At 40.8% G+C, this 22,338-nt stretch overlaps 1 protein-coding gene across 1 annotated transcript; it reads right to left on the bottom strand.

Annotated features, from left to right (window-relative positions):
- Positions 1-1,076: 1,076 nt before the first annotated feature.
- On the bottom strand, positions 1,077-19,911 carry LOC145861461 (dual specificity calcium/calmodulin-dependent 3',5'-cyclic nucleotide phosphodiesterase 1A-like). Its single transcript, XM_082964376.1, has 8 exons — positions 19,843-19,911; positions 12,621-12,802; positions 12,319-12,339; positions 12,097-12,198; positions 11,581-11,698; positions 1,993-2,072; positions 1,344-1,466; positions 1,077-1,131 (listed from the first exon to the last, which is right to left on the bottom strand). Exons 1-8 carry the CDS (start codon positions 19,909-19,911, stop codon positions 1,077-1,079), a joined length of 750 nt encoding a protein of 249 aa, XP_082820502.1.
- Between the last annotated feature and the right edge of the window lie 2,427 nt (positions 19,912-22,338).

Here is a 22,338-nt window from a genome sequence, read left to right as displayed (position 1 = left end):
GCTCTGGGGCTCCTCTTTCTCTTCATTTATCTCTGTACTCTCTCCTGTGAAGACACATCAGTCACGATAACGTCTTTCACACACACCTGTCACCAAGGTAACATGACATTTGTCTCAGGGGAAGAAGGATGCACAATATAATTGGAACATTTGTCTGCATTAGAATACTATGGATGTAAAAATCCAGCTGAATCCAAATGAAACAAAAGGTTGGAATCCTAAAGCACTGTGATCTTCTTGTTAAAAATATATACACTGAACACACCTGTGCACACAGTGGTGTGTGTGTTCGCACATGCACATGGCATATGTCTGTCTGTGTGTCCTTGTGGTCAAACTCGAGACCTGTGTTTCTGGGGTGTGTCCACCCCTTTGTCTACAAAGGAGGGCCAGCAGTCCTGTGGTAGGGCATTATGGGCATCATCCAGTTCATTTAGACCCTCTGTATCTTCTGTATCGTCTATATCATCACTCCTCTCCAAAGCTGTCTGTCAGTGAAACCTTTGACCCCTCTGACTGTGCTCGACTGGTCTTGTCCATGCTCCTTTCTATGACACAACCTCTCTTTGCTGGCCAACTCTGGTCATCAACAAACAGAAGACAATGACACTGAGACAGCTCACTAGACATTATTGTGTTATTATTACTACACATGCACTACAAGTGTAGTACACACTTTGTACACAATTCTGGATAAATAAACTGGAGTTATGTGAAACACGGCAAGACAGATTTGTGCTGGCTAGGCATAGACAGTGTTAGGGTTAGACCATTTAGTCATGCAGTAATATACTGTAAGAGCTGGGAATATTATAGTGTGCAATGTCCTTTATTTTTTCTACCTTTTATAAACAGTTAGTCTGCATTCTGTTGGCTTTTTGAATGTACCTCCTAAGCTTCTACTCTAGAAGACGCTAAACAAGACTGGTCTGTTTGTTATGTTTCCTAAATCAATAAGACTGAGTTAGGTTGGGCTACTTTGCTCAGCTAGCTCCTTCCATCTTTCCTTGTTGTGCTGGGTTATGGTTAAGGTTAGACGGTGTACCCATCTGAGGTCTATGCTGGTCAGGGAGTAGTCAAATGTGTCTCTGTACCGACTCCATCACTGTCTCTGCGTCTGTGCCAGTCATGCTAAAAGAAAGACCAACACGTACAAACACACCAACACATGCACGTGCAGGCTCGCACACATGTAAGCAAGCACCCTCACGTATAAGCACACACACACGCATGCTTTGAATTTACTTATACCAGAACACATGGAAGTAAATGCCATTGTTTAATACATCTGTTCTAGTGTCAGATGAGTCTATGGGTCTCTGCTGGGGTTTCATGGAAAGTACCTGGACATTCTGACTCCAGAGGCTCCTGACTTCACAGCTTCCTCTATGAGAGGAGAGATCGCCTTCACTGTAGAGTCGATCAGGGCAGAGAACATCAGCTCAAGAATGAAGTCAATGAATCCTGAGAGAGAGGGGAGACCATTCCAAAGAGTAATTGCAAAGATTTTTGTAATCATGACAAAGTTTAAGGTCAAACATTTTCCTCATCAGAGAGGGTGCATCTTAGTAGTAAAGTGTCTTCCTCTCCTCATCTACTATACTCACCTGGATTGGTCTGAAAACAGAGAACAGGTGAAAAGCAATATGTTGGAAGTTATGTTGTTCTCTATTCCAGTTCTGCTAGATCAGTGCAGATATAGGGAAGGAGACAATGAGGCCGCTTTTTTATTGAGATGCAAGCAATTGTTGAAGCTAATTTCCCAATATTCCTCTGCCCACACAGGGTGGTAAAGCCCTGTGATTAAGACTGAGATAGTGAGAAGCCCTGTCCAAACACTTTGAAATGCTTCCTTCCTTGAAGTAATCACTGATCTGACATTACAGGATTGGAGCAAGCTTTCCAATGCATTGAATTGAATGGACTATCCTGGCTAAGTAAATACAAATGAAAAATGAATGATGATGCTTACTGGGCTATTCTTACTGGGCTATCTGTGACTGAGCGATCATGGTTGTGTTGCGGTCACAGAGAAGAGAGAAGGGCAGTCCAAATTCAGCCTCCTTGTCACCCTGAAAACATACAAAAAAAGACAATGACTGTCACGCTCCTCTTCGTCAGAAGATATGTTGAAATCGCTGTCGGAAAAAGTGGACCAATATGCAGCGGATTGCGTGCTCATCATAATTTATTATAATGTGAACAAAAACAAGAAAACAATGACCGCCAGTAACAGTATAGCAGGCTACACACATATAGCAGTGCTAAAACAACTACCCACAAACAACAAGACCAAACACACCCTAATATATAGGACTCCCAATCAAAGGCAACTAGAAAACACCTGCCTTCAATTGAGAGTCCATACCCCAATTAACTAACATAGAAACAGAACAGATAGAAAACCCATAGAAACACAAACATAGAAAATAAACCCAAAACCCCGGAATACATAAACTAACTACCCTCTGCCACGTCCTGACCAAACTACAATAACAAATAATCCTCTATACTGGTCAGGACGTGACAATGACAAACAAAAAAAGACAGAACAAAGACATGAGGACAGTGCGTTTGTGTTTTGACACACTAATAATTGCTCCATATAGTATGCACATATACAGGACACACGTACAGCACACAATGCCTTTCTTTTTCTGTTCAATATTTTTCATGTATGAATGCTAAGGTTTCATTGTGTGCTAAGGTTTATTTGAGCTTCTACGTATTCGCAGCTGATTGCTTTGGAGGTTATCCAATAAGGATCAAATCCTCTGTTCTCTTCGAGGTCATTGATGATAGAATGTTCATATTTGAAGATTTCTGAAAGGCCAGACTGTTAGGCTTGACAATGACAAAGGAGTAGGCAAAAGTACAAACAGATCTGGGACCAAGCTAGAGTAAACATGTACAGAATTTTTTTTTAAATGAGTCGATTTAGATAAGGGGAATAAAGAGTTGATTGGAGAGTTGATACGAAGCAGTTCAGAATGGGAGTGGAGGGAGCAGCATCTTTGGTCAGCCTGGTCTCATAGGCTAGACGTAACATAGTAAATGTAAATCCGGAACACTATAATTATGTTATGTTATGTTTGGTATGGTTCCATAATTGGAAAGGAAAAGGCGCAACACTCGTTCACCATAAAAAAATGTGTACTCTAACCTCTCTGGGCTAGGTGGGATGTTAGCGTCCCACTCTATTCAACAGCCAGTGGAATCGCATGGCGCGAAATACAAATACCTAAAAAATGCTATAACTTCAATTTCTACAAACATATGACTATTTTACACCATTTTAAAGACAAGACTCTTGTTAACCTGTTGGAGATAGGGGGCAGTATTTGCACGGCCGGATAAAAAACGTACCCGATTTAATCTGGTTACTACTCCTGCCCAGTAACTACAATATGCATATAATTGTTTGATTTGGATAGAAAACACACTAAAGTTTCTAAAACTGTTTGAATGGTGTCTGTGAGTATAACAGAACTCATATGGCAGGCCAAAACCTGAGAAGATTCCAAACAGGAAGTGCCCTCTCTGACCATTTCTTGGCATTCTTTGTCATCTCTATCCAAAACAGAGGATCTCTGCTGTAACGTGACACTTTCTAAGGCTCCCATAGGCTCTCAGAAGGCGCCAGGACATTGAATGATGACTCTGCAGTTACTGGCTGAAAAACAGTAGCGCATTTGGTAAGTGGTCGATCTGAGAACAATGAGACGGGTGTGCGCGTGCACATGAAGAGTCCATTTTACTTTTTCAGTCTTTGAACGAAAACAACGACTCCCAGTCGGAATATTATCGCTATTTTACGAGAAAAATCGCATAAAAATTGATTTTAAACAGCGTTTGACATGCTTCGAAGTACGGTAATGGAATATTTTGAATTTTTTTGTCACGATATGCGCCGGCGCGTCACCCTTCGGATAGTGTCTTGAACGCACGAACAAAACGCCGCTATTTGGATATAACTATGGATTATTTGGAACTAAACCAGCATTTGTTGTTGAAGTAGAAGTCCTGGGAGTGCATTCTGACAAAGAACAGCAAAGGTAATCCAAGTTTTCTTATAGTAAATCTGAGTTTGGTGAGTACCAAACTTGGTGGGTGTCAAAATAGCTAGCCCTGTGATGCCGGGCTATCTACTTAGAATATTGCAAAATGTGCTTTCACCGAAAAGCTATTTTAAAATCGGACATTGCGAGTGCATAGAGGAGTTCTGTATCTATAATTCTTAAAATAATTGTTATGTTTTTTGTGAACGTTTATCGTGAGTAATTTAGTAAATTCACCGGAAGTTTGCGGGGGGTATGCTAGTTCTGAACGTCAGATGCTAATGTAAAAAGCTGGTTTTTGATATAAATATGAACTTGATTGAACAAAACATGCATGTATTGTATAACATACTGTCCTAGGGGTGTCATCTGATGAAGATCATCAAAGGTTAGTGCTGCATTTAGCTGTGGTTTGGATTTATGTGACATTATATGCTAGCTTGAAAAATGGGTGTCTGATTATTTCTGGCTGGGTACTCTGCTGACATAATCTAATGTTTTGCTTTCGTTGTAAAGCCTTTTTGAAATCGGACAGTGTGGTTAGATTAACGAGAGTCTTGTCTTTAAATAGCTGTAAAATAGTCGTATGTTTGAAATATTGAAATTATAGCATTTTTGAGGTTTTTGTATTTTGTGCCATGCTCTTCCACTGGCTGATGAATAGAGTGGGACGCTAACGTCCCACCTAGCCCATAGAGGTTAAAAGTTGTGAGCTTCCACCGCGGGACTTAGAGGTACCCAGCGTCACGGCTTCATTGCCCCACACCACCACAAGGGGGAGGTAGAACACTCATTATGCATTTTGGTTCCAAGATTTTATATTACAAATCATATTGAGTGGTTCCAATGACAAATTTGACGCGAGTCACCCGTCCCTGGTGACTTTCTTCAGCAAAGATGGCTGGCAAAACATTACAGGGGCAGCAAATGTAAGCAATTATAACGTCATAACGAGTCAAGCAAAACATTTACAACTGAGAAGAATATATTAGTTAACCTCTCTGGGCCAGTGGGACGCTTGCGTCCCACCTACTCAACAGCCAGTGTAATCCCGTGGCGCGATATTCAAATACCTTAGAAATGCTATTACTTCAATTTCTCAAACATATGACTATTTTACACCATTTTAAAGACAAGACTCTCGTTAATCTAACCACACTGTCCGATTTCGAAAAGGCTTTACAACGAAAGCAAAACATTATATTATGTCAGCAGAGTACCCAGGCAGAAATAATCAGACACCCATTTTTCAAGCTAGCATATAATGTCACATAAACCCAAACCACAGCTAAATGCAGCACTAACCTTTGATGATCTTCATCAGATGACAATCCTAGGACATTATGTTATACAATACATGTATGTTTTGTTCAATCAAGTTCATATTTATATCAAAAACCAGCTTTTGACATTAGCATGTGACTAGCATGTGACTAGCATTCCCACCGAACACTTCCGGTGAATTTACTAAATTACTCACGATAAACGTTCACAAAAAACATAACAATTATTTTAAGAATTATAGATACAGAACTCCTTTATGCACTCGCTATGTCCGATTTTAAAATACCTTTTCGGTGAAAGCACATTTTGCAATATTCTAAGTAGATAGCCCAGCCATCACGGCTAGCTATTTTGACACCCACCAAGTGTGGTACTCACCAAACTCCGATTTACTATTAGAAAAGTTTGATTACCTTTGCTGTTCTTCATCAGAATGCACTCCCAGGACTTCTACTTCAATAACAAATGTTGGTTTGGTTCAAAATAATCCATAGTCATATCCAAATAGCGGCGTTTTGTTCGTGCGTTCAAGACACTATCCGAAGGGTAAACAAGGGTGACGCGCCCGACGCGTTTCGTGACAATAAATGTCAAAATATTCCATTACCGTACTTCAAAGCATGTCAACCGCTGTTTAAAATCAATTTTTATGCTATTTTTCGCGCAAAAAAGCGATAATATTCCGACCGTGAGTCGTTGTCATGCACGCGCCTCCAGTCTCATTGTCCTCAGATCGACCACACAAAATGCGCTACTGTTTTTCAGCCAGGGCCTGCAAAGCCACCATTCATCTTTCTGGCGCCTTCTGAGAGCCTATGGGAGCGTTAGAAAATGTCACGTCATGCCAGAGATCCCCTGTTTTGGTTAGAGATGATCAAGAAGGCCATGAAATGGTCAGAGAGAGCGCTTCCTGTTTGTAATCTTCTCAGGTTTTGGCCTGCCAAATGAGTTCTGTTATACTCACAGACACCATTCAAACAGTTTTAGAAACTTTGGGGTGTTTTCTATCCAAATCAAACCATTATATGCATATTGTAGTTACTGGGCAGGAGTAGTAACCAGATTAAATCGGGTACGTTTTTTATCCGGCCGTGCAAATACTGCCCCCTATCCCCAACAGGTTAATGTATATAATGTATAAGTTAATTTACGAAAATCATGATTTAGCAATTTAACTGACTAGCTAACATTAGCCAGATAGCTAGCTGGTGTTACAGTATGACATTGTAATTTGTGTTGTTTAATGTTTTAGGGACTCCTGAGAAAACCAGCAAGCCAGGCTGTCGTCTTGGGAAACAGTGGATGTAACGAATCTAGCTAGCTAAAGCATTTACTGCAAATTGAATGTACAGTTGTGTAAGCTTGCCTTGCCATGCAATGCAGCTGAAGTAACAAAGCTAGCTAACTATTTACTTGCTTGTTGTGTAGTGGAGGATAAAAATAACTGTATGCCTATGGATGTGTAGCTAGCTACAGTATGTAGCCGATCTGTGTATGGACCCTAAAACTATAGGTTCTGAACTAATTTTCATACCAGTCTATGAACCTCAGCTATCAGAGTTGTTGTATCAACTTCAAGTCTGAATGGCATGGATTGAGTAGGATATAATAACTTTATTGTGCCAATGATGCAAGTCCTATATACTTGTACTGTAGTTATTACCACGCATGATATCCCCACATTGTAGCCTGTACATTGAATATATTCACTGATCATGTACTCTTCCTTGGCAAATAAAGGTGTGGTTCAGGTATGAATCTCTTCTTTTTCAGTCATATCCAACACCAGGTGTATCAAACCATTCTTTGAATGATGCTGTGTCTGGATGTATGTATTACAATTATACACTTCAACAGTGTTCATCACTCCTGCTCCTGGGACATCAATGATTACACATTGTAACTATGCAATAGACTAGAAACATGATTTAAGTAAAGGCTGATTTGTAATTCATGAATACAGAAAAAAAAACATTGCATATCTAACTCCCTTCATCTGCATTAATCTGAGGACACAGTATAATATTTCAATGAGATACTTCATTTCAACCAGAGGAGAATGTGAAACATTTTATTGAAAGAAGTTCATTATCCAGGTGTCATAAATACATAATACATGCATTATAATTATGATAATTGTAATATTATATTATAAATACAAGTTCAATCTGTACGTCAATGCACATATGGTGTGCATTATAAAACGAGGAAGAAATACGAGGTGGGGAGAGAGGTGTAGAAGACAGAAAGAGGTAAGAACAGAAGCAGACAGCATATGATTAAATGAATTACAGTGCTACCCTAATATTATCTCAGTTCATCACAATTACAGTGTCTCTAACAGTGTCTCCTACCAGCCTTGGGCCCCCAGTTGGCCCAAAGGTTATCTTAAGAGCGGGTGAGGTGGCGATGACTGGACTGGCTTCCTCTCTCACATCAAAACATACCTGGAGACGAGAGACAGATGGATAGAGAGAGAGCACGATTAAGCCTTTTTTTTATTCTAACTTCTTACGGGCAGGTGGGACGTTACCGTCCAACATCCGGTGAAATTGCAGAGCACGAAATTCAAAAATACTAAATTCAAATATTTAACATTCTTGATACATCAAAATAAAGCTTAACTTCTTGTTAACACCAGACTGGTATTGTGGTTGTTCATTAGGTGATGGGAAATATGCAGTATGTATACAAAATAATATACTTACCTGTTGTATCTTGAAAAAAAGCATTGGAATTAAAAGTGAAATGTTTAACCTATTAACCTCCTTCATTATTTATGTTTTACCAGTTGATGAAGAACAACTTCATACATCATTGAACATTTTTCTAGGAATAACAAAGAATAAAAGTTTAAATAACTTCTTAGATTTGATGGAGACATTATATATCTTAATACCTTATCAATTTATGATTTGTATCAATGTGGACGCGAGACAGGGGGTGCAGGAACAGAGTATTTTTGCCGAGCAATGCAACGAAGGTGGATCATTCTGGCAATGATACCTCCGCCGTCTACACGCTGCAAAGACTCCCTAACTCTTCGCCATTATACACGATGGCCCATTGCTCCTTTGACAATTCTAAAGCCCGCATGGGGAATCCTTGTCTTAATTGCGTTGACTTTCTGGTCTAACTCTTTATATGACATATCAGAATAGCATGACAAACATAGTGACAAACATAGTGTTCTTTCATCCTTCTGTAAAAAAAGGTCATCGTTACACTGTCATGAAATATGATTATATATCGACTATGAAATAAATAGGACATGGCCTGCTTATGAGTTGCTATGAAAGAAAGTTAGATTAATTCAACTGAAAATGGTGAGAACAGGCGTTCATAGCTAAATGCTTTTGGTTAGCTTGAGAATAATAATTGCATGGTTTATCATTCTATGGTATGTATGTAATATAGTACAATGTTATGACTTGACACTGAATCATAGGAGCTAACTACTAGAAATGTAAAAGTTGGACTGAAGAACACCCAGTGCTGCTTACCTGAGATGCCATCATTACACAGTCCTTCTTCGTAGGTGACTTCCTTTGTGTCGGAAAGAAAGGCTGAACAGTATTGGTTGTAGCCAAACTGACACTCAAAAATGGTCGAAATGGAGGCTGGTTGATAGCAACATTTTGTTTTGAAATACATTTCTTGTTCTCAAAATATTTTGGGGGAATAAAATGCATAAAGTGTTGCACTCTATTACAAATTATTTGATTTCAAATTTTTTTTACTTTGAAGCCTCATTTTTGCTGTTTTGTTGCAAGTTGGGGAGGGGGCATAATAGCTAATAGCTGAACAATAGACTACTCAACCTTTACTAAAGATTAGTCTAATAGCCGAGCTAGGTGTGAAACCCCCCCCCCCCCCCTCCTATCACAGACCAGATTTGCCCTAACGACCAAGGGTAGCTTGCTACTCAATGTAATAAAGTATTGACTTTTCAAATAAGTTACCTCACACGTTATGTTGGCTGACAATTTTCTAGCTACGCTGTCCTTACGACCCACATAGCAAATCATTACAGCAGTATGTACCATTATGTTAGCTATCTACCTAACGTTAGTAGTTATACATCAAACTTGACAGTATATTAACTATAGGCTATCTAACAACCCAACATTTATTGACTTAATGATTCCCATTTCTTAGCTTAGCTAAATGGTATAGTCGTTGTGCGCTCTCAATGGACATTCGGGAGCATTCGTAAATTCGCCCTGGCTATCTACTCCGATTTCAGAGCACTCTCGTCTGAGTGTACCAGAGCGCAGAATAATGAATTTACAAGCGCTCAATACCCGTTAAATATGGCCGGTGTCAGTAAACGTTGCCAAAAAAAGCGCAATTACATTGTTTCCAGCAGCAAAGTTACAGTCACCAACGCTCTGGTTAACACAAAAACTGCCTAACCAGCTCTGCTAGGGTGAGTCAAATGGTCAGAGTGGTCTCATTTGTGTCTGGAAGTAGCTAGCAAGCTAGCCATCGTTAGCTTGGGTGCTTGACTGCCATTGTAAGGCCAGAATGCTCAAATCAACCCTACTCCTCGGCCCGAACGTCCAGTGTGCGCTCAGAGAGCAAAACGGTCTGAATTTACCCAGCAAGTACCAGTCAAAAGTTCGGACACCCCTACTCATTCCAGGATTTTCTTTATTTTGACTATTTTCTACATTGTAGAATAATAGTGAAGATATCACAACTATGAAATCAGTTAAGAACAAATTCTTAATTACAAGGACAACCTACTCATTCCTCCCCATCGCGGAATTGAACCCCGGTCTCCCATCCAGTCCACACAACACAGGGATTCTTTAGCTAAATAGCCCAGTACTGTACTGCCGACCGTCAGGGTTTTTTGTTTTTCATGGAATAGAAACACCATAATATTAATTAAATTAATTAAGCAAGTACCAATCAAAAGTTTGGACAGACCTACTCATTCCAGGATTGTTCTATGTTTGTACTATTTTCTACATTGTAGAATATTGGTGAAGACATCACAACTATGAAATAACACATATGGAATCAGTTAAGAACTGATTCTTATTCACAAGGACAGTCTACTCCTTCCTCCCCATTGGGGGATTGAACCCCGGTCTCCCGCATGCCTGCAACATGGAAGACTATCAAATGTATCTCAAAGATGCCCTCTGTTGGTCAAACTAGCAATAACTTGCATTGACAGAAAAAATGGCTGACATATAGATAACGTGCCACAGAATGCTGCAGCAGCCCGCAAGGTGTGCTGCAGTATGATGCAACTTTTAAAGGAGGAACCACTGTATGTGTTCAGACAGCATTAATTTGCTGACATGGCTATGCTTGTTGTCATAGTAACAACGGGTGTGTGCACAGTGGTGTAGGCTGATTGGTGGTGGTGCTCGTGCTTCCTATCACTTAGAAGTTATGTAGCAAGCTAAGGTGACAACGATGCCTGCTACGGACGTTTCACAGTTGCTTAGTGTAAGAACACTTTTAAAGCCTCAAAGGATAGATAAGATGATCCAACTTGCAAGACTAGTCCTTTTTGGCCAGCCACAGCTGTCAACTAGCTAACTAGGTAGATGTTTAGCTTTCTAGCACATTCAATAATTTTTTTGTAAACAATTAACAAGATAGTTAGCTCCACAGCTACCACATGTTCTTGTCAAAACTATCAACAGGGTAGTTAGCAAGCAAGCAACGTGATATGCCAAATGACAGTCTAAAAACCACTTGAGGAGAATTTTTCAGATTTGACCGTTAAGACACAAGTCGCATGGCCAGGAATCAGATGTATATCTGATTTCAAACCACCTGTGAAATGTGGCTTGAAATATCTGATTCCATGTGCTTTTTGGGTGTTCAGACTGGAGGAAAAAGCACAAATTTGAATCAGATATGCAAAAACAATGTATGAATTTGAGTCACAACTGCCAATGTGAACAAGGCTTTAGAGAATTGTATACACCATTAACATACTATTTTACCCAATGGAAACAGTAACAATCTCAAAAAAACATAACTTTAAAATAACTAATTTCAACTAAGCCACAGGAGTGATCAGCTTCTGGCACCATGGCGACAAGCTTATTTGAATTACCATAATTTATGATGATCTGGAGCTCTTTATATGACGTTGTGTGGTGTTTACTGTTTTGTTGAGTCTGTTCTGTTTGTTACTGTTAATTTCTGTGTGTGAAAATCAATAAAGAAATGTGAATCACAAAAAAGCTGTCCAAAAGACCTTCAGTACCTGTCTGAAGAACTCCATGAGGGTCTGTGTCCAGCGGTAGTGCAAAGGCCAGTCCTTGGCTGGGTGGCTGATGTCAGCCGCATGTAGCATCAGAGAGAGATCCTTGGCCTTGTCCACACTGAACTCCACAGACAAGCATACATCAGCCCATACACATACAGACACACAACAATGCAAGCACGCATGCAAATGCACATATAGACACACACACAGGCAGACATGCACACAAGCAGACACACATATGCATGCAAACACACACAAGCTCACACACACAGAGGAAGGAAAGAAGGGGTCAGATGTGTATGTGTGTGTTTGCATTTGTGTGTGTGTGTTTGTGCTCTTCTGTTTAGAGAGGAATCTTTAGGACAAAAGCATTGTTAAGAGGTGCGATTAGAAGATCTGAAGTGTCTCAAACCCTCTTGAGTAGATTGGGAAGAAAGATAGGAGGGATGGTCTGGAGTGCAACAGATAGAGGAGAGGAGCAGTGAGAAAGGAGTGGACAGAGTGTGAAGACACCCATCTGACTGCTGCAAAGCACTCCATATGGTCTTGATCTGCTGAAAGTGGCACGACAGATCTGTGCTCATGACCATCTCAATTACCAGTGCACGGAGCTCCCTGCAAACACATGCAGGCACACACACAAGTTCACACATTCATACACAAATGGGGATACCTGTTGTTAGCTCCGTTGTTTCCTCTGTGTCTCCCTGGATCTACTAATGGAAAATCCCTTACCGCCAGTCATCTTTAGGTTGAGTTTTAACCGTATTTATTTATCTCCTGCTCTTTCCCCACATTTTGTCATTACTCCACTCTATTCAATACTGAGAACTCTTCCCTTTCATATAAAAAAAAGTTAAAATGACATTTCACAACTGAAAAGTTTTGTGATCCACAGAACCATTTGTCTTTCTAAATCAGGGTTTGGGTCAATTTGAAGTCAGTCAATTCAGGAAGTAAACTGAAATTACAATTCAAATAACTGGTCAGTAAGCTAAAAGGAGAAGGTATTCATTCAATTCTTTCCATTTTGGGATTTGAAATTCAAATCAATTTCTGAATTGACCCCCAACCCAGTTATAAATGAGACATACAAAAGAGGGAGAGTGCTGACTGACCTGGTCTGGATATGGAAGTTGTTGGTGGTCCCTGTGTGCTCAAAATCATGAATGGCTACAGCAAACACCATGGCTAAAATCTGTAGGTCATTGAGCCAGTGCTGCAAAATGAATATCCAGGTTAGAGATTTTTATTTCACCTTTATTTAACCAGGTAGGCAAGTTGAGAACAAGTTCTCATTTACAATTGCGACCTGGCCAAGATAAAGCAAAGCAGTTCGACACATACAACAACACAGAGTTACACAAATATACAGTCAATAATACAGTAGAAAAATAAGTCTATGTACAATGTGAGCAAATGAGGTGAGATAAGGGAGGTAAAGGCAAAAAAAGTTCATGGTGGCAAAGTAAATACAATATAGCAAGTAAAACACTGGAATGGTAGATTTGTAGTAGAAGAAAGTGCAAAGTAGAAATAGAGATAATGGGGTGCAAAGGAGCAAAATAAAATAAATAAAATAAATAAATACAGTAGGGGAAGAGGTAGTTGTTTGGGCTAAATTATAGATGGGCTATGTACAGGTGCAGTGATCTGTGAGCTGCTCTGACAGCTGGTGCTTAAAGCTAGTGAGGGAGATAAGTGTTTCCAGTTTCAGGGATTTTTGTAGTTCGTTCCAGTCATTGGCAGCAGAGAACTGGAAAGAGAGACGGCCAAAGGAGGAATTGGCTTTGGGGATAACCAGAGAGATATACCTGCTGGAAAGCGTACTACAGGTGGGTGCTGCTATGGTGACCAGTGAGCGGAGATAAGGGGGGACTTTACCTAGAAGGGACTTGTAGATGACCTGGAGCCAGTGGGTTTGGCGACGATTATGAAGCGAAGGCCAGCCAACGAGAGCGTACAGGTCGCAGTGGTGGGTAGTATATGGGGCTTTGGTGACAAAACGGATGGCACTGTGATAGACTGCATCCAGTTTGTTGAGTAGAGTATTGGAGGCTATTTTGTAAATGACATCGCCAAAGTCGAGGATCGGTAGGATGGTAAGTTTTACGAGGGTATGTTTGGCAGCATGAGTGAAGGATGCTTTGTTGCGAAATAGAAAGCCAGTTCTTGATTTAACTTTGGATTGGAGATGTTTGATGTGAGTCTGGAAGTAGAGTTTACAGTCTAACCAGACACCTAGGTATTTGTAGTTGTCCACATATTCTAAGTCAGAACCGTCCAGAGTAGTGATGCAGGACAGGCGGGCAGGTGCAGGCAGCGATCGGTTGAAGAGCATGCAATTAGTTTTACTTGTATTTAGGAGCAGTTGGAGGCCACGGAAGGAGAGTTGTATGGCATTGAAGCTCGTCTGGAGGGTTGTTAACCTCTTATAGGTCCTTAAGGATAGGGGGCGCTACAGTGAATTTTGAAAAAAATACATGCCCATTTTAAACGGCCTCCTACTCAAACTCAGAAGCTAGGATATGCATATAATCAGTAGATTTGGGTAGAAAACACTCTAAAGTTTCTAAAACTGTTTGAATGGTGTCTGTGAGTATAACAGAACTCATATGGCAGTCAAAACCCCGAGACAGATCCCATGCAGGAAGTGGAAATCTGATTTGTCGACTCACCTTCAGCACTTTGCCTATAAAACACACCGTGAGTTAGGATTCATTGAGCACTTCCTAAAGCTTCCATTAGATGTCAACAGTCTTTACAAAGTGGTTTGAGTCTTCTATGGTACAAACTGACCGAAAGAGAGGCTTGGAAGTTGGTCACAGGGGGAGGGCCATTACTACTATGACGCGGGCGCCCATGGCTACCCTCCCCTTTCGAAACGTTTAGTAAGACAATGCAATCGTCCCCCTTGAATAGTATTGAAGTCCTGGTTGAAAAAGGCCCTAAAGATTTATGATATACAACATTTGACATGTTTGAACGAACTTAAATATATATTTTTTGCACATTCGGGACGACAAGTCCCGTGCGCTACAGTACATTTTGAGTAGCCTTCAGAACGCGCTAACAAGAAGAAGCTATTGGGACATAAATTATTAACTTTTTCGAACAAAACTACATTTGTTGTGGATGTCACATCCTGGCCAGTATAAGGGTTAATTGTCATTTTAGTTTGGTCAGGACGTGGCAGAGGGTATTTGTTTTATGTGGTTCAGGGTGGTGTATTAGTTAGGAGGGCGTTTGATTTATTATTTCCGGGTTTTTGGTTTATGATCTATGTTTATGTAATTCTATGTTTAGTCTAGGTAGTCTATTTCTATGTAGAGTTAATTGGGGTGGACTTCCAATTGAAGGCAGCTGTGTGGTGTTGCCTTTGATTGGAAGTCCTATATTAGTTGGGTGTGTTTGTCTGTTTAATTGTGGGAGATTGTTCTGTGTTTAGCCTTGTCAGACTGTCGTTCGTTCGTTCGTTCGTTCGTTCGTTCGTTCGTTCGTTCGTTCGTTCGTTCGTTCGTTCGTTCGTTCGTTCGTTCGTTCTCTTGTTGGTTATTTTTGTACGTTCATTCTGAGTTAATAAACGTCAAGATGAGCTTACACATACCTGCTGCGTTTTGGTCCTCCATTACCAACGACAATCGTGACAGTGGACCTGGGAATCCTGGAAGTGCCTTCTGATGAAGATAATCAAAGGTAAGGGAATATTTACAATGGTATACAATAGTATATTTGATATTAGATGACTCCAAGATGGCGCTAACCTGTATCGCCTAGCCTATTTTTCTGAGCATAGCATCCCCTTTTATTGCAAAGTGTGATTTCCCAGTAAAGTTATTTTTAAATCTGGCAATGCGGTTGCATTCACGAGATGTTAATATATAATTCTTTGAATGACAATATTACATTTAAAAAATGTTTTCGAATAGTAATTTTGTAAATTGTAGCGCTGTTTCACCGGATGCATTTGAGGGAAAATATTTTCTGAACGTCACGCGCCGATGTAAAATGCTGTTTTTATATATAAATATGAACTTTCTCGAACAAAAGAATGCATGTATTGTGTAACATGATGTCCTAGGAGTGTCATCTGATGAAGATTGTCAAAGGTTAGTGCTTCATTTAGGTGTTTTGGTGTTGGTCGGAAAATGGCGGTGTGGCTATTGACGATGTACTCTCCTAACATAATGTAATGTTTTGCTTTCGCTGTAAAGCCTTTTTGAAATCGGACAACGTGGTTCGATTCAGGAGAAGTGTATCTATAAAACGGTGTAAAATAGTCCTATGTTTGAGAAACAAAAATATTAGATTTGGTTATGGTTAGGTTATGAATATGGCTTTCTGATTTTTCGCTGGATGTTGATCCCGCATACGGGACCAGCCTTTCAAGAGGTTTAACACAGTGTCCAAAGAAGGGCCAGAAGTATACAGAATGGTGTCGTCTGCGTAGAGGTGGATCAGAGACTCACCAGCAGCAAGAGCGACATCATTGATGTATACAGAGAAAAGAGTTGTCCCAAGAATTGAACCCTGTGGCACCCCCATAGACACAGCCAGAGGTCCGGACAACAGGCCCTCCGATTTGACACACTGAACTCTATCAGAGAAGTAGTTGGTGAACCAGGGGATGCAATCATTAGAGAAACTAAGGCTATTGAGCCTGCCGATGAGGATGTGGTGATTGACAGAGTCAAAAGCTTTGGCCAGGTCAATGAAAACGGCAGCACAGTATTGTTTCTTATCGATGGCGGTTACGATATCGTTTAGGAACTTGAGCGTGGCTGAGGTGCACCCATGACCAGCTCTGAAACCAGATTGCATAGCGGAGAAGGTGCGGTGGGATTCGAAATGGTCGGTAATCTGTTTGTTGACTTGGCTTTCGAAGACCTTAGAAAGGCAGGGTAGGATGGATATAGGTCTATAGCAATTTGGGTCAAGAGTGTCCCCTCCTTTGAAGAGGGGGATGACAGCAGCTGCTTTCCAATCTATGGGAATCTCAGACGACACGAAAGAGAGGTTGAACAGGCTAGTAATAGGGGTTGCAATAAATTCGGCAGATAATTTTAGAAAGAAAGGGTCCAGATTGTCTAGCCCGGCTGATTTGTAGGGGTCCAGATTTTGCAGCTCTTTCAGAACATCAGCTGAATGGATTTGGGAGAAGGAGAAATGGGGAAGGCTTGGGCGAGTAGCTGTGGGGGGTGCAGTGCTGTTGACTGCAGTAGGGGTAGCCAGGTGGAAAGCATGGCCAGCCGTAGAAAAATGCTTATTGAAATTCTCAATTATAGTGGGTTTATCGGTGGTGACAGAGTTTCATATCCTCAGTGCAGTGGGCAGTTGGGAGGAGGTGTTCTTATTCTCCATGGACTTTACAATGTCCCAGAACTTTTTTGAATTTGTGTTGCAGGAAGCAAATTTCTGCTTGAAAAACCTAGCCTTAGCTTTCTAACTGCCTGTGTGTATTGGTTTCTAACTTCCCTGAAAAGTTGCATACCACGGGGGCTGTTTGATGCTAATGCAGAACGCCATAGGATGTTTTTGTGTTGGTTAAGGGCAGTCAGGTCTGGGGAGAACCAAGGGCTATATCTGTTCCTGGTTCTAAATTTCTTGAATGGGGCATGCTTATTTAAGATGGTGAGGAAGACATTTTTTTTAAATAACCAGGCCTCCTCTATTGACGGGATGAGGTCAATATCCTTCCAGGATACCAGGACCAGGTCGATTAGAAAGGCTTGCTCGCTGAAATGTTTCAGGGAGCGTTTGACAGTGATGAGTAGAGGTCTTTTGACCGTAGACCCATTACGGATGCAGGCAATGAGGCAGTGATCGCTGAGATCTTGGTTGAAAACAGCAGTGTATTTAGAGGGCAAATTGGTTAGGATGATATCTGTGAGGGTGCCAGTGTTTACGGCTTTGGGGTGGTACCTGGTGGGTTCATTAATAATTTGTGTGAAATTGAGGGCGTCAAGCTTGGATTGTAGGATGGCTGGGGTGTTAACCTGTTAGGGCTAGGGGGCAGCATTGACACGGCTGGATAAAAAACATACCCGATTTAATCTGGTTACCACTCCTACTCAGTAACTAGAATATGCATATACTTATTACATATGGATAGAAAACACCCTAAATTTTCTAAAACTGTTTGAATGGTGTCTGTGAGTATAACAGAACTCAAATGGCAGGTCAAAACCTGAGAGATTCCTTTACAGGAAGTGGCCTGTCTGACCATTTGTCTAACGTGACACTTCCCACGTCTTCCATAGGCTCTCAGAGCCCGGGAAAAAACAGAATGTCGTCATTCCAGCCCCAGGCTGAAACACATTATCGCCTTTCTCAAGTGGCCCATCAAGAGACACTAGTTTATGCGCGTGACCCCGACCGCCCCCGCCTTTGGGATTTTTTCCTCTGTTTGCCGAAAAGGAGATTCCCTGTCGGAATATTATCGCTTTTCTACGAGAAAAATGACGTAAAAATTGATTTTAAACAGCGGTTGACATGCTTCGACGTACGGTAATGGAATACTTTGAATTTTATTGTCAGGAATTGCGCCAAGCGCGCGACACTTCTTTACTATTTCGGATAGTGTCTGGAACGCACGAACAAAACGCCGCTATTCGGATATAACGATGGATTATTTTGGACCAAACCAACATTTGTTATTGAAGTAGCTGTCCTGGGTGTGTATTCTGACGAAGACAACAAAAGGTAATGACATTTTTATAATAGTAAATATGATTATGGTGAGTGCTAAACTTGCCGGGTGTCTAAATAGCGAGCCCGTGATGCCTGGGCTATGTACTTAGAATATTGCAAAATGTGCTTTCACCAAAAAGCTATTTTAAAATCGGACATATCGAGTGCATAGAGGAGGTCTGTATCTATAATTCTTAAAATAATTGTTATGCTTTTTGTGAACGTTTATCGTGAGTAATTTAGTAAAATGTTAGCGAATTCCCCGGAAGTTTGCGGGGGGTATGCTAGTTCTGAACGTCACATGCTAATGTAAAAAGCTGGTTTTTGATATAAATATGAACTTGATTGAACAAAACATGCATGTATTGTATAACATAATGTCCTAGGGTTGTCATCTGATGAAGATCATCAAAGGTGAGTGCTGCATTTAGCTGTCTTCTGGGTTTTGGTGACATTATATGCTGGCTTGAAAAATGGGTGTCTGATTATTTCTGGCTTGGTACTCTGCTGACATAATCTAATGTTTTGCTTTCGTTGTAAAGCCTTTTTGAAATCGGACAGTGTGGTTAGATTAACGAGAGTCTTGTCTTTAAATGGCTGTAAAATAGTCATATGTTTGAGAAATTGAAGTAATAGGATTTTTAAGGTTTTGAAAATCGCGCCACAGGCTGGCAGTGGCTGTTACGTAGGTGGGACGAATTCGTCCCGCCTAGCCCATAGAGGATAACTATGGATTATTTGGAACCAAAACAACATTGGGTGTTGAAGTAGAAGTCCTGGGAGTGCATTCTGACGAAGAACAGCAAAGGTAATCCAATTTTTCTTATAGTAAATCTGAGTTTTGTGAGTGCCAAACTTGGTGGGTGTCAAAATAGCTAGCCATGATGGCCGGGCTATCTACTCAGAATATTGCAAAATGTGCTTTCACCGAAAAGCTATTTTAAAATCGGACACCGCGATTGCATAAAGGAGTTCTGTATCTATAATTCTTAAAATAATTGTTATGCTTTTTGTGAACATTTATCGTGAGTAATTTAGTAAATTCACCGGAAGTTTCGGTGGGTATGCTAGTTCTGAACGTCACATGCTAATGTAAAAATCTGGTTTTTGATATAAATATGAACTTGATGCATGTATTGTATAACATAATGTCCTAGGGTTGTCATCTGATGAAGATCATCAAAGGTTAGTGCTGCATTTAGCTGTGATTTTGGTTTTTGTGACATTATATGCTAGCTTGAAAAATGGGTGTGATTATTTCTGGCTGGGTACTCTCCTGACATAATCTAATGTTTTGTTTTCGTTGTAAAGCCTTTTTGAAATCGGACAATGTGGTTACATAAAGGAGAGTCTTGTCTTTAAAATGGTGTAAAATAGTCATCTGTTTGAAAAATGGAAGTTTTTGGATTTTTGAGGAGTTTGTAATTCGCGCCACGCCCTATCATTGGATATTGGCGAGGTGTTCTGCTAGCGGAACATCTAGATGATGTTCTGAGGGATGTTATTGGATGTTTTGTTTTTGTCTATGTGGATGACATTCTTATTTTTTCGAAGGACCTTGAGGCTCACAAGCAACACGTTCTCCAACAGCTGTTGGAGAATAAGCTGTTTGTTAAGGCTGAGAAATGTGAGTTTCATGTTTCCTCTGTGTCCTTCTTGGGTTACATCATTGCACAAGGACAGCTATGAATAGACCCTGGCAAGGTTAGGCAGTCAGAGTGGCCTGTGCCTGCGAATCAGAAGCAGCTACAGCATTTCCTGGGGCTTGCCAATTTTTACAGACGTTTCATCCATGACTACAATCGTTTGGCAGCTCCTCTCACCACTCTCACCTCCACTCCATCCCACTGGTCCCCTGAGACAGAGGCAGCATTCCTGGAAACTCAAGCACCGCTTCACTTCCGCTCCAATCCTTACCCAGCCAGACCCAGAACTCCAGTTCGTCCTCGAGGTGGACGCTTCCAACACAGTGGTAGGTGCTGTTCTGTCTCAACATTCACCCTCGGATCAGAAGCTCCATCCATGTGCCTTGTCCCGCAAGCTCTCACCTGCAGAGAGAAATTTTGACATAGGTAACCGGGATCTTCTGGCCATGAAGTTGGCCCTTGAGGAGTGGCGTCACTGGTTAGAGGGTTCGGTTCTCCCTTTCATTGTGTGGACAGATCACAAAAACCTATCCTACATCCAGACCGCCAAACATCTGAAGTCTCGGCAGGCCAGGTGGGCCTTGTTTTTCGGATGATTTAACCTGTTGGGTCTAGGGGGCAGCATTTGCACGTCTGGATAAAAAAAATGTACCCGATTTAATCTGGTTACTAATCCTACCCAGTAACTAGAATATGCATATACTTATTATATATGGATAGAAAACACTCTAAAGTTTCCAAAACTGTTTGAATGGTGTCTGTGAGTATAACAGAACTCATTTGGCAGGCAAAACCCTGAGACATTTTCTGACAGGAAGTGGATACCTGATGTGTTGTATTGACTTTAAACCTATCCCATTGAAAAACACAGGGGTTTAGGAATATTTTGGCACTTCCTATTGCTTCCACTAGATGTCACCAGCCTTTACAAAGTGTTTTGAGTCTTCTGGAGGGAGATCTGACCGAACAAGAGCCATGGAACGATGATGGCCCATTAGACACCTTGCGCGCGAGTTCATCTTGGGTACCCTCGTTCCAATACGTTATAAAAGAGTATGCATTCGTCCACCTTGAATATTATTCATGTTCTGGTTAAAAAAGGCCCTAATGATTTATGCTATACAACGTTTGACATGTTTGAACGAACGGAAATATATTTTTTCCCCTCGTTCATGACGAGAAGTCCGGCTGGCTTACATCATGTGCTAACGAGACGGAGATTTTTGGACATAAATGATGAGCTTTTTTGAACAAAACTACATTCGTTATGGACCTGTGATACCTGGAAGTGACATCTGATGAAGAGAATCAAAGGTAATGGATTATTTACATAGTATTTTCGATTTTAGATCTCCCCAACATGACGTCTAGTCTGTATCGCAACGCGTATTTTTCTGGGCGCAGTGCTCAGATTATTGCAAAGTGTGATTTCCCAGTAAGGTTATTTTTAAATCTGGCAAGTTGATTGCGTTCAAGAGATGTAAATCTATAATTCTTTAAATGACAATATAATATTTTACCAATGTTTTCTAATTTTAATTATTTAATTTCTGACGCTGACTTGACTGCCGGTTATTGGAGGGAAACGATTTCCTCAACATCAATGCCATAGTAAAACGCTGTTTTTGGATATAAATATGAACTTGATAGAACTAAAAATGCATGCATTGTCTAACATAATGTCCTAGGAGTGTCATCTGATGGAGATTGTAAAAGGTTAGTGCATCATTTTAGCTGGTTTTATGGTTTTGGTGACCCTGTCTTTGACTTGACAAAACATTACACACAACTCTTGTAAATGTACTGTCCTAACATACTCTAAATTTATGCTTTCGCCGTAAAACCTTTTTGAAATCGTAAAACGTGGTTAGATTAAGAAGATGTTTATCTTTCAAATGGTGTAACATAGTTGTATTTTTGAAAAATTTGAATTTTGACATTTATTTGGATTCAAATTTGCCGCTCTTGAAATGCACCTGCTGTTGATGGAGTGCACCACGGGTGGCACGCTAGCGTCCCACCTAGCCCCAAGAGGTTAACTTCACACTCACTTATCGCTCCGGATCTAAAAATACCAAGCCTGACGCCCTCTCCCGTCAGTTCACCACAGACAACACAGATTCCAATCCAGAAACCATGCTGTCTTCTGCTGTCTCCTGGGAGATTGAGTCCCGTGTTCGCCAGGCTCAGCTGAACCAGCCTGATCCAGGAAAAGGTCCTTGTAAGGCTCTGTTTGTGCCAGATTCAGTTTGCTCTGAAGTTCTTCAGTGGGCCCATTCTACTCACCTCACCTGTCACTCTGGCATGAACCAGACTGTTGCCTTCCTGCGTCAGCGATTTTGGTGGCCCACCATGGAGAGAGATGCTCGGGAATTCATCTCAGCCTGCTCATTCTGTGCCCGGAACAAAATCTCCACCA

This window comes from Salmo salar, chromosome 17 (assembly GCF_965601325.2).
Source record: "Salmo salar chromosome 17, fSalSal1, whole genome shotgun sequence".
NCBI lineage: Eukaryota > Metazoa > Chordata > Actinopteri > Salmoniformes > Salmonidae > Salmo > Salmo salar.
Note: the sequence above shows the minus strand (reverse complement) of the source record. Positions and strands in the feature narration are given on the sequence as shown.